General features: G+C 39.0%; 1 protein-coding gene across 50 annotated transcripts in view; it reads right to left on the bottom strand.

Moving 5' to 3' along the window:
- The window catches only part of celf2 (cugbp, Elav-like family member 2), a 145,519-nt gene that overhangs the window by 16,336 nt on the left and 116,807 nt on the right, over positions 1-12,376 (bottom strand). For 32 of the 50 annotated variants that reach the window (XM_079868341.1, XM_079868375.1, XM_079868374.1 and 29 more), the window contains 3 exons: positions 8,434-8,513; positions 3,910-4,071; positions 1,480-1,543 (listed from right to left, as the gene is read on the bottom strand). In XM_079868341.1, coding sequence (XP_079724467.1) covers positions 1,480-1,543; positions 3,910-4,071; positions 8,434-8,513 — 306 coding nt within the window. Of the gene's footprint in view, positions 1-1,479; positions 1,544-3,858; positions 4,072-8,433; positions 8,514-12,376 lie in introns of all 50 variants that reach the window. The other 18 variants (XM_079868362.1, XM_079868384.1, XM_079868387.1 and 15 more) reach the window with 1 other exon arrangement.

Here is a 12,376-nt window from a genome sequence, read left to right as displayed (position 1 = left end):
TAGTTGAATGGTTCCATTAATCCAGCGCTGACACATTTCTGTATATAATCTGCAAGTATAATAACAAACTACTTCGTCCATCATGCGTGACCAACTCCCATTATTTTCCGCAAATAAACCAGTTTTATTAAAAGTCTAAACTAAGCTGTTTTTTGGTAATTATATTGCCTTAAAAATGAGTTCCAGAAAATGCTATTGTTATGGTAATGTGGGAATTTTTCGCTCTTTAATTGTGTGGTGGCAGCTGCCGCTGGTTTGGCTCAATGTGAACCTCATTCTCGCTGAGAGGCTGTCACAGATGTACCACTGAACTTAAACGAGAGCTTCCATGACTCTCTTCATAATGGTAAACAAAAACACCACAGTACTGCTCAACCTCTCCACAAGAGCCTACATTAATGAGGAAGCCACTCTCTGGTGTGCAAAACTGTTGTCAGGGGGGAAGGCTTTAGGAGATAAAGGCACTCATCCTACACACACTGTAAGCCATTCTAGATGCTAATACGTTCTTTTTCTTTCATCCTTAGCAGCTGCAATTAGGCAATACCGTGTGCTATAAATATTTCACTTTCCTTGAAGGCCTGGCAGCTTGATAAACAGACCACAATTAAGACCTGACAAGAACAGAGACGCACACTGGGAATGTAATGCAAAAGACAACGAAAAACATTGAAAACGAGGGGAAAAAAGAAGGAAACCGAGCAAAGAGAAACTTTCGCTCCGAGTTTTGTTGTGTCTAGCGTGATGTCAGAGGCAACATAACTGTCAAAGAGAGAATAACATACACCTGTCTAACAGCGAGAGCAAGCAGGAGCTCATTGGCAGATGTTATAAAACACTAACCATATTCCAGAGTGCTAAACTAAATCAGCATAAAGAACGAATAACATATGTTGCTTCGATGAGGGATCCATATTGTTGCTGAAAAATACTGCAAGGTACAGTATTTGTGGCATGAGAAAAACTGTGATAAGTGGCCTCTTTGGATAAGGATTGCTTAAGTGAAAATGTAAAAAGCTGAAGGCATCTGAGGGTTGATGGGGCGTATCATCATGATCTGGTCTCCTATAAGCCTCACAGACCCCAGGCAAGGAAAAGTGATTGGATGATGAAACTCTTCTTCCAAGAAACAAACAAAAAAAAGGGTTTGATGTACATTGGAACAGGCGTGGAAAGAATGGCTCAATCAAATCTGACACACACATACACTTACAAACATTACAAAGTATCTAGGTGTGCTACACATTGTAGAAAGCCAGGAATTTTGCAGCATGATGAAACTAAACTCTGAGGCAGGATGACAATGTTCTCAGCCGAACCTCTGCTGATCCTGGATCTGCTCAGGGGTTGAGGTGTCAAACTGGGTTTTTGTTATGCAATCCTGAGCTGGGTTGAATGGTTTAGTAGGGGGGGATGGGAGTTTAGTTGAGGAGTTACAATGGGGGTAGGGTAGTAACAGATCTGAGATCAGTATCTCACCTGCCATTTGTTGAATACCACTGAACGCTCCTAGGTTACTGGAGGAGGTCGCTTGTTGGAGCAACTGGGAGGAAGAGAGAAAAAAAACAGACCGTTAATGTGTAATCACTATTATGCATTGGCTTATGGTGATGGATATATAAGGATAATGTTTGAAGGAGCTAGTGTTAGCTAAATATAGATGAAACATTGTGGTTTGTTCCCATGTTCCATGTTGTCTGGAGTGACACTATAGAGCAGTCTGTCAACAGCAAAGCAACACATAAGCCTCTATCTGTAAGGGCATGGTCTTAGCCACTGGTGTTCCTCAAGTATTAGGACTGGGCCCGCTCTAATTTTGTATTTATCAACATATTTAATGTAATAAACAAAATCAAACCAACAAAATCACAGCCAATCAAAATAGATTTGATTTCTAATATACAATATGTGTGATGTCTAATATAATTGCACTTTCAAGGCAACATGACAAAAAGTGACCAATAAAATGGTTTGCAGCATGGCACGTTATTGCATCTCAGTTTAAGATAGATATGCAATTTATCATTTTATCACTTTAACACAATGAGACTGGACACTGTGTTAAGAATGGTTATCATGCTAAATAATTTCATGTATGTCATAGACAAGAAATGCTAACTGTGGAAAATCTCTCGAAACCATCATTTGTGAGCAACTCAACTCACAAAATATAGTGCTGAGTGAAAACCATGTCAAATACTTAAAGGAACTAAATCACAAAATACTTGAGGAGCACTTCAAGGCATTAGACTCATACATCGGTGCCAGTGAATACTGTCATGCTAAGAGTCGCCCGTCAGTTCTGCTGGCAGTGTGTTGCTGTCCTGGGCAGTTTCTGCACATGAAAGGGGAGAGGAAAGCAGACTCTAAATGACTCTAGAGGATTAGGATGACATTGAACTAGACCCCTCAGACTGCTTAAAAGCTGAACGTAACCTCAAAATGACAGGGAAGTGGAAAAGGCAGAAAAAGGAAAAGCAGAAGGGTGGGAGAGATGGCCCTGTCCCAATGCTCTTGCATAGTCCTTTAATCCTCACCCACTGTCCTAAAAATGCAAGTAAATGTCACCACCATGTTGTATCCTCTTTATATTTAGGAGGATGAAGATGGGTGTGAGTTTAACAGGGAATTTATGTATTGTTCTCATTCCAATCCAATTACACAACAGAGCCAGAGCGGGGCTTTCATTTTCTCTATAGAGAAACTGATATTTAAGAATACTGCATAAACCTTTTAAGGTGATATATACTCCTGTATTACATGTATTGTTTTACTTTTTTTTTTGAATCTTTACTATTTGATTAGAACTACGTTCTTTACAATGCATCATGCCATGGGATGAAATGTTGAATTGTGGTGATTGATCTTGGAGCTGGATGGTTTGGGTTTCACTGAAGATTTAAAAAAAAAAAAAAAATGCCAATGAATAAAATGAGTGGGAAAAATACTTCAGAAACTAAGGCTGCTAAAAAACGGTTCCCACTCTGTCTGCTTTCTTGAAAGTACCAAGAAAGCTGGAGTGGTTGTATCCACTAATGCAGAGGTTCTTAACCTTTTGGATTCCAAGGACCCACATTGTCCACAGCAATATTCGAAGGCCTCGTTTCTTATATATATATATATATATATATATTTTTTTTTTTTATCAAAATTTCTACCCCAATATAAAAATACCCATGGAGTCTAGAAATCACGCTTTTAAAATTAGACTATGTCATACATCCAGGTTTTTTTCTAAAATTGCGACTTTTTATATCACAATTGCGAGTTTACATCTCGCAATTCTGACTTTATTTATCAGAATTGGGTGTTATAAAGTCACAATTGCGTGTTACAAACTCATTTATAACAAGCAATTCTGACTTTATAACATGCAATTGTGAGTTTATATCTTAAAATTCTGACTTTATAACACGCAATTCAGACTTTATATCATGCAATTCTGACTTTATAACACGCAATTGCGACTTTATATCATGCAATTCTTAAACAAAAAATCCGAATTGTGAAATAAAATGTCGCAATTACCTTTTTTTATTTTTTATTCTGTGGCGGAAACAAGCTTCCATAATATCTTGATTTCCAGGCGTTTTAGCTTATTTTAATACCGTTTTTTTAAATTATTATTATTTTAAATCAAGAGGACCCCTTGGAAATTTAGACCCCTTGGTTAAGAACCACTGCCCTAACGGCTTCTAAATGGCAGCACCACCCTTCAATGTTTTGAGAATGGGGACCGGTTTCGATCGAGGCACGATCGAAGTTCTACAGATGAGAGATTTGGAAAGGGGTGAAGACTAGCTCGGAGAGAGCGAGAGAGGTGGGGGGCGGGGCAGGTGGGCGGAGACAGTGACTGACTGCGGCGGCTGCGCTGGCTGTGCTGCTGGTGGGCGTGGTGTGTCCTCTTACTGCCAGATACTGTGGGGTGAGGCCGGTCAGGCCGGTCAGGCTGCCCCAGGCAGACGCGCTGTTCAACTGCTGCATCTGCTGCGCCAACTGCTGCTGCAGCCGCCGCTGTTCCTTATCCTTCTGCGTGTCGGCAAACTTCACCACCATGGGGGAGGAGCAGCCCTGTGAGGACAGATTGAAAGAGAGAGGAAGAGAAAAAGGGGTAAAAAAAAACAGAGGGGAAGCTAAGTATCTAGAAGAGCAATGGTCTTGTGCAGACATACTGCATAAACCGATAATGGCATACACACAACCGCTGGAGCGACGGGAGTTCTTGGTGAAATGAGAGTCCTGTGCTGTGCTGCTGATTTTATTTCCCAGGAAAGCGATTTCCTGCTTTATAAAACTATTTCATCATCTGTTTGAGAGAGCGAGGCAGCGAGCGAGATCTCCCACCCCACAGCCCTCTCTGTACCCTGCAGACCTGCCGCATTTCCGCTAATCTCTCACGCGTTCGGTCTCTCTCGAAAGCAAACAAACGTAAACATCTTGGCCCTGACCGGTGATGCCCGTTTAACTAAAGCCCTCAGGGTCAGAATATAATGCATAGCAAGTGTTGCGTTAGTTCCTGACGTGGTTATTCAACCAAAAGATTTAATTTACTCATGATCTACTCACTCTCATATTATTCGAAATCATCGGGGTGGTTTTCCAGAAAAGTTGAGCAAAATGCTGAATATAATAATCTAAGGTTATAAAAAAGGTCCAAAATAGTTGGATGGTACACTCCAAAATCAAAAGAAAAAAAAATTTATTATGCACTATTCTTATGAGAATTAAGCACATTCTAACCCAAATTCTCATTACAATAATGTTGTATGTTTTAGCTATGTTCATTTATTTTTACATTTTCTATTTAATACAGTGCTGTTTTTATTTAAATCAGCAAAATTAAGGCAGATATTTTGCAATAAATAATATATCAATTTAATTTCCAATGGTGAGTCTAACTAGATTCCAGTAACTATAATGCAAGAATTTAGTGTAATTTGTAATACAAAAAGCATAAATTTAAGGCAGAAGAACAAATACTGCAATAATACTTTACAATTTAAATAATATGTCTTCATATATGGTAATAAGAACTGGGGTAAGGAAATGTGCTTATTTAGCTTAATTTTTGACAATTTAAAACAGTCTTGCTTGCATTTAAACAAAACACAAGTTCTTTATTTTTCTTCTTAGTCTTTTTTGGGGGGTATGACTTGGGCATGAGATTCACTCAAAGATGTACCATAACAGCAGTTAACATGAACAACTCAATATATTCAAGGTCTTCTAAAGTGTTTAATTGCTTTGTGTGATCATCATTTTCTCAACATCATTTTCTCTGACGCAAGCGCACAAGTTACAGAAGGAAGACTTTGTAAATGGTGTTCAGTAAGAACATTCAGAGACACCATTACATGTATTAATATCAAAGCTGTTCCTCAGGCAACAGCAGCTAACACAGGGCAGCCATATGGAGCCACAAGAGGACGAAAGATTGAGACGAGTGCTTCAAGGCAATTATTCTACATCTCTGTCTCTTGTCTCTACCGTACAGGTGCTGATTCACTCTGATAAATCACTCTGCCGCTTTTATTGTGCTCTCTCTGAACTGCGAACCACAGACTGACAAAAAAAAAGATGAAAGATCACAGACCCTCTGGAACGAGTGTGTGTGCGAGAGAGAGCATTTGAGTTTCTTGGAGGTGGAGCGCCTCACATCCACCCGGAGCATTCTACAGTGTTCCTTCCATTCGGAGAGCTGATTTTCTTATTTCTGCTCTCAGATGGAGGGGAGGTAAAAATAAAACTTGTAAGGGGGGATGAGATTTAACTCAAGCTGTCAATCGAGTGGTGCCATCTCCGAGTGAACATCTCAAGAGACCGAAAAAATCTCATTACTCACTCGCTCTGTCTTTCTCTCCTACACACACACACTCACACTCTACAGCCTTTGACTAATGTGAAAGAAGTAGATTGAGGCTAAAGTGTACAAGTTAAAATTGGTAACGCTTAGGTTAATCTTGCAAAAACATGCCTAGGTCACAAGACCAGATACGTTGTTGAAAGGTTAGGTAAAAATCACCCTAACACACACCCCCATGAAATATACAGGAGCATACAAACGTGCATCTGTGGAGACACACACACACACACACACAAAAACACAGCAACGCGATCACAGAGATAAAGAGAGACAAACACATATCAAACGAGATGAACGTCCAGGGAGACTTTTGCAAACCACAGCACTGAAAACAACCCTTTGAGACGAGCAAGGCCGATCGCAACTGTGTGTGTGTGTGTGTGTGCACAGGCGCATGCATGACCACCCTCTGTCATATCCGTTTTCATTAAGTCATGGCATTCAGAAAGGCCACAAATTCCTCGGTGTGAGGGAAGGGCGAAGAGATGGCCGAAAAAAAACACACAACAACAATCCAACACAATTTACTCACTCTCATCTAAACCGGGTTATTACTTTCCCTTTACGTCTTTAGACACATACTGTGCAGAAATGTGACCAGCTGACAAAAAGATAAAATATATATGTAAATTTAGCTAAGAATTGATAAATACAGGCCTTTAGAGACTTTAGAAAGTAGCTTAAACCCATTAGTGTCAACAATTTCTGATTGGTTAATAGGTGGCCTTTAATTCCGGGCGTCAGTGTTAAAAACAGCAGGTTTGTAAGGGTTAACGTACATTGGGAAATTTGCAGAGAGTGGTGACATAAGTGTGCAAGTCGCACACACACACAGTCGCATAGTTAGGACCCTGTATTAGACAGCTGTCAGCACCCTCTGATTTGGCGTGTCAGAGCTTTGACATTTTGACAGGCACTGAGACGGACTGCTAAACTCTGCAGCATTCTACAGGGCAATCACAATGCAAGGGCCCGTCGGAGGTCTGTTATTAAAGCGTCTGTGACATCGTCACAACGACACCCGTCTTCTAATAGCAGACTGGTTGGGTGGTGGGTCTGGGGGGTCCTTCTTAGTTTGACCCATTTGGCCATGGGTGGTTTTAGCAATGCCTGACAGTAATAACAGGGAGCGAAGCGGCACTTAATATGGTGTTAAAAGTTCTGCAGAAAAGTCACTGACTGAAAAGTTTCATCTTGCAACTTAGAACTTCATAGGGAAGAGAACTTCATGGGGAAGATCTTACATGGTAGTGATACTGGCCGCCAATTCAAATAGAAATAAGAGAGAGAGATAGCAAGAGAGGCTCTGTTCTAAAAACTAGTGAGCTGCCTACAGCAGTCTAATTGCCTTGGCAGCATCCAAGTGAGAGCAATCCTCGTAAGTGACTGATTTGGAACGCTCTACGGAGGCAGCAACTTGTGCGTCATACACGCTTACTCACATACTAGTTTGGGATAAGTGTGGGATGTTGTTAAGCTAACTGCAATATTCTAATAGAAAAAACAAAACAAAGCAGAGAATCCAAGATAAATGGTACATGTGGACACATTAGCATTCTGCTAAGCTAACAACGATAATCTCAATACAAGTGGTCACATTAGGATTTTTGTTTTGTTTTTTTTTGGCAAAGAAGATCCATTGTCTATTATCAATAGTGTAGTGATAACTTAGTTCACTTGCAAACTAAGCAGCTTTATAGGTTCATTTGCATGTTTAACTTTTACACCCTGAAAAGTGACCTATTTAGAACACTCTTCATAGGCAGCAACTTGTGTCAAATGCACGGCACCTTTTGCACAAACCATACATCATGTACTTTAGAGTTTGGGATTAGCATGCTCTTAAGCAAACACCGATATTCTAATAAGCAAAACAAAGTAGAGCATCCAGAAAAATGGTACAATGATACCATTAACATTCTGCTAAGCTAACAACAATACTTTCGTATTTGGAATACTCTATCGACATCAACTTGTGTGTCATACAAATTGCTCTCCTCACTCATGCAACTTAACTCACCGTTGACTTTAATGGAGTTTGGTATTAGCATGTTGCTAAGCTAACAACTCAACACTAATGAATAAAACAAAAATAGCACACAATATTGGATAAAATAGTTTTAATTTGAATTTTAATTAGAACTATTTCTTTATATACTTTGCAATACTGAATGGATTACTTTAGTATCAAGATAATGGATATTGTTCACCATTTTCGGATGGAAGCTGATAAGCTAACAATGACACTACAACAACTATGCATAAATTAAATTGGGGACTTTTAATTAGACATTACTGATGCTACATGGATCTGAATGAATTATATTTATAACGGACATATCATATGGAATTTTTTCACTGAGCTCAGCACAATGCATTATTGTATTCGAAGGATGTCCAAAAGTAGGTTGGAACAACCTTTGCGAGGGGAGCACACCCTTAAAATGATGCCTACTGTACATACAGTAGCTCACTAGGTTTTGGAACAGAGTAGAGAGAGAGAGAGAGAGAGAGAGAGAGAGAGAGAGAGAGAGAGAGAGAGAGAGAGAGAGAAGACAAGGGTACAGTACCTCCATGGTTTGAGACTGATGCATGCCTTTGATTGCATTCTGTGCCATAGCCCTGGTAGAAAACGTGACAAACGCACATCCTGCAGGAAGGAGGGGAGGGACGTGGGAGGGAGGGAGGAGAGGAGAGGAAGGAGGAGAGACGAGAGAGAAACAAAACAAGACAAAAGGGTTGGACAGGTTGTTATAAAGCCAAAAAACAAAGATCGTACAAAGAACACAGCAGACAACAGTGCTATACAGTTGCTAGAATAGAACAATCAACATTCAACATTCAGCTTCAGATAAACATTCAACATTCAACATCTCAAAATACACACTCAACAAAATGACTATCAGCAATGGTATCAGTTCTTTAGTTTTGTTTGGTGTGATGGCTATGGGGTTAGAGTGTATGGCTAGTGTCATCACATACACACACACATACTTTGTCATGCCCCAACTCTACCTGTAGGGTTACTGCGATACCAATATTTCAATTGTTAATGCCAGTGCTAGTGAAATTTCACGATTCCAATTTTGATACCACAACAAAAACATGACACTTTTATTTAAAAATTTAAAATTAATATAAATAATACATTTAAGGGTTAGTTCAATCAAAATTGAAAATTTGGTCATCAATTACTTTTAAGACGTCTTTATGAACTTTTTGAAACGTAAAAAGTTTTGGTGGAATGGACTTTCAACTGAGGGACAGAAGTGTCTCAAGTTTCATTAAAAATATTTTAATTTGTGCTTCAAAGGTGAATATAAGTGATTTTCTCTTTTTCCTCTCAATAATATTGTTTGTTAATATTATCGACATAAGTTGAATTTAAACCGAAAGGCCAAAGGAACAATATTTTCACACAAAATGATTTTAGTATCGTGCTTTTAACATCCCCTCCAACCCATTTCTTTATTTATTTTTATTTTTATTCATCTGTACATAAATGCATACAAAAAATAAAATGCATTAAAAGAAAAACAGACCCATAAATATGTAATATTCATTTTTAAATAACTGTATAATCAAGCCGAGTAATCCCTGGAGGCGAGTGTGTGTTTCGGGAGAGCTTGCAATGGCATCTGGGACAAGGAGTCTTGGAACCGAAGTGGTTTAAGCGGGAGCCAGAAGAACAGGCCATATGGAGGCATGCTGGGGGAAATCGCAACCCTGTTTGAAGAGCTCTACTCTACTGTGCAGTCCAGCAGATTTATACATATTGAGGACACAGACATGCTCACATGCATGGACAGTCTAGTTAATGGGTTAACTACTTCTTACACGTCTACATATGCGAATGCGCTGAGAGAGGAGTGAAAGAAAGGAGGAGGAGAAAGAACAAAAGATTTGTCGTCCTGTCTTTTCATAAATGCTTTCTTTTAAGTTTGGAAACTATTTACGATGAGATGTGTTGTCGGCCCGAATAACATGAACATGCTTGTCAATTTTATACTATTTTCTCTTTTTTTCCTTTACTGCAACATTCTCATGCTGCCATAGACAATGATGGACAGCTTATAATCTGGTTAAATAAGTAGTACTTTCTGGAAAGCTTTCATTATTCTTCACCCACAGTGCATAATTTGCATACGAAATACAGTGCATGCAACATTCATGATTACAACTTATGATCAATACCACTACGATTTCATCATGATTCTTCAAGAATTCACACTGGAAATGAAGACATGGTGGTTGCTCGTCTCATAAATGGTCAATGACATATAAGAGTTCACAATAAAATAAAATAATTATTCAGTTGCACACATTTTTAGAGTTGGATTTATGTTTAAAAAAATACCATTTTGACAAAAATACCAAATTACATTTTAAATGCCATGTCACAAGGTGATGTAACGTGGTGTAACCAAGTAAAAATAATAATATTTTTCTTACACCTTGAATAAATGTGAATCGTAATTATTATTAAAATAATAATACTAGTAAACGGTAACAAAAATCATTCATTATTGATTTATAAATATAATTTAGTTTTTGGGGAGTTGCACCACATGACATTTTACAACCTGAACTAAGCTTGCCTTGTAATAAAGTCTAATTATTTAATATTTTAAGAGTTATTTTAATATTTTCCTTTCGTCTGCAAGATGATGGTTGCACCATATGATTTGAATCAAACTTTGATTTGACGGACAAAATAAATAAATAAAACAAAAACATTAAGTAACATCCCTTACCACACCCCCACCCAAAAATACCGCAATTAATTTTAATTCAGAAATTAAAAGATGCTCTTCATTGAAGAGGTGTATTTATTGTATGTATAAAATGCATTTTTGAAAATAAAAATAGCATCATGTTAATGACCCACGTGACTTGAAGTCAGAAGTAATTGTGCCCTGCAATACAGTGTTAGAACCACACGGTTGCGCTGTATATCTGCTGGCACCAGCCACCTGCTCTAGCGGACCTACCTTTCTTCTCTTTTCTCATTAGCATCTCCCTCCTCGCTATCACTCCAATACAACCTCCTTTCTGTCTTCAGAGCGGGTGAATCTGGCCCCGGCGAGTGAACCGGAGCACCGCCACGAGTGAAAGCGCAATGAAAGGCTGTTTATTTATAGAGTTGTTTAATTAGCCTCATCATTAAAGCAGCTTTGGACACTCGAATGGTGATATTTGTGGGCACTGGCTTGGTGCGAAACTCTAGAGAAACCATCTCGTGGCGGAGAAACGCAGGAACAAAACAAACTTTTTCTTTCAACTCTCAAAGTCCTCGGATTTGCTGACCTGCGACTGCAGAGTTCATTCACTGTTCGAAAGAACTCTGATCTGTTGAGATGATAAGCCGTTAACGAGGAGACCGAATGAAAGAGTTTCCAAAGAAAGCGATTAATTATTCTTATTCCGCAGCCCTCTGGAATACTTGATGGTGATTGGTCAGTCGTAGCATTCTGGGGTCAAATTATTTTCGCATAATGAGAGCAAAACGGCATAATTGTCACAGGGAACTGATTTTCTGTGCCATGTTTTTTTCTTTTCACATCTTAAAATAATTTTTACTTTAATTCATGTATTGGTCAGGTATTTTTCTCGCAGTAATGACTGAGTGACTATATTTTTTGCCGTAGTTGTGGCGAAAACAATGCAAACAAAGGTAGAAATAACTGCCAGTGTCATCGAAAAGGAAAAAACGAGGGATACGGTGCGATACGGAGGGACAGAGAGAGCGAGAGATGAGTTTTTTTGAAGAAAGTGGGGTAGCTCCCAGGGCACTGCGCTCACATGTGGCCTGATCTATATTTTATTAATAGTGAAGTTCAATGATGATTGATAGACCGCTTTAATAGCGATGCGAGAGTCCCGGTAAAGTCATCCTACTCCATGGGATTTAGCGTACACCTCATTTACGTACACATTTACTCATCTATTTATTCATCCAATCCTTTTTTATGGGAGGAGGGTGGTAGTTCCTCTCATTGAAGCATTTCAAATATATCTCCAACCACTAGCTCAGGGAATAAAGTTAATCTCCTGTGGAATTAAAATATTCATGAGGACAGGAGGGAAAGACGGAAAATAAGGGCTGCGGAGGAGTAGCGCGAATGAGCGGAGGATGGAGGGACGACTAGAGGAGTGGATGAGGAGGATAAACGAATGATATAAGAGGGCTGTATGCGAAAGCAGAGCACTGTGGGAAGATGGAGGTACGGTGTAATTCCCTACAGGTTACATCAAGCTGGAAAAAATCTTCAACACTATCATGTACCACACTTGAAGAAATCGAACAATCTCACACACATAGCGAGAGACTGACTTTGCTAAACTGAAAAAAAAAAAAAAAAAAACCACTAACCAGTATCTCTAACCACCACCTTTGATCAGATTGTGCACAATTGTATCAGTTTGTAAAATTAAATTTTTTGAAGGCTAAGTGACTTAAAAAGTGACTTATTTTCACTTACAATGGAGGTCAATTGGCCAAGTGTACAACAG

The sequence above is a fragment of the Squalius cephalus genome, assembly GCF_949319135.1.
Source record: "Squalius cephalus genome assembly, chromosome: 4".
Classification (NCBI taxonomy): domain Eukaryota; kingdom Metazoa; phylum Chordata; class Actinopteri; order Cypriniformes; family Leuciscidae; genus Squalius; species Squalius cephalus.
Note: the sequence above shows the minus strand (reverse complement) of the source record. Positions and strands in the feature narration are given on the sequence as shown.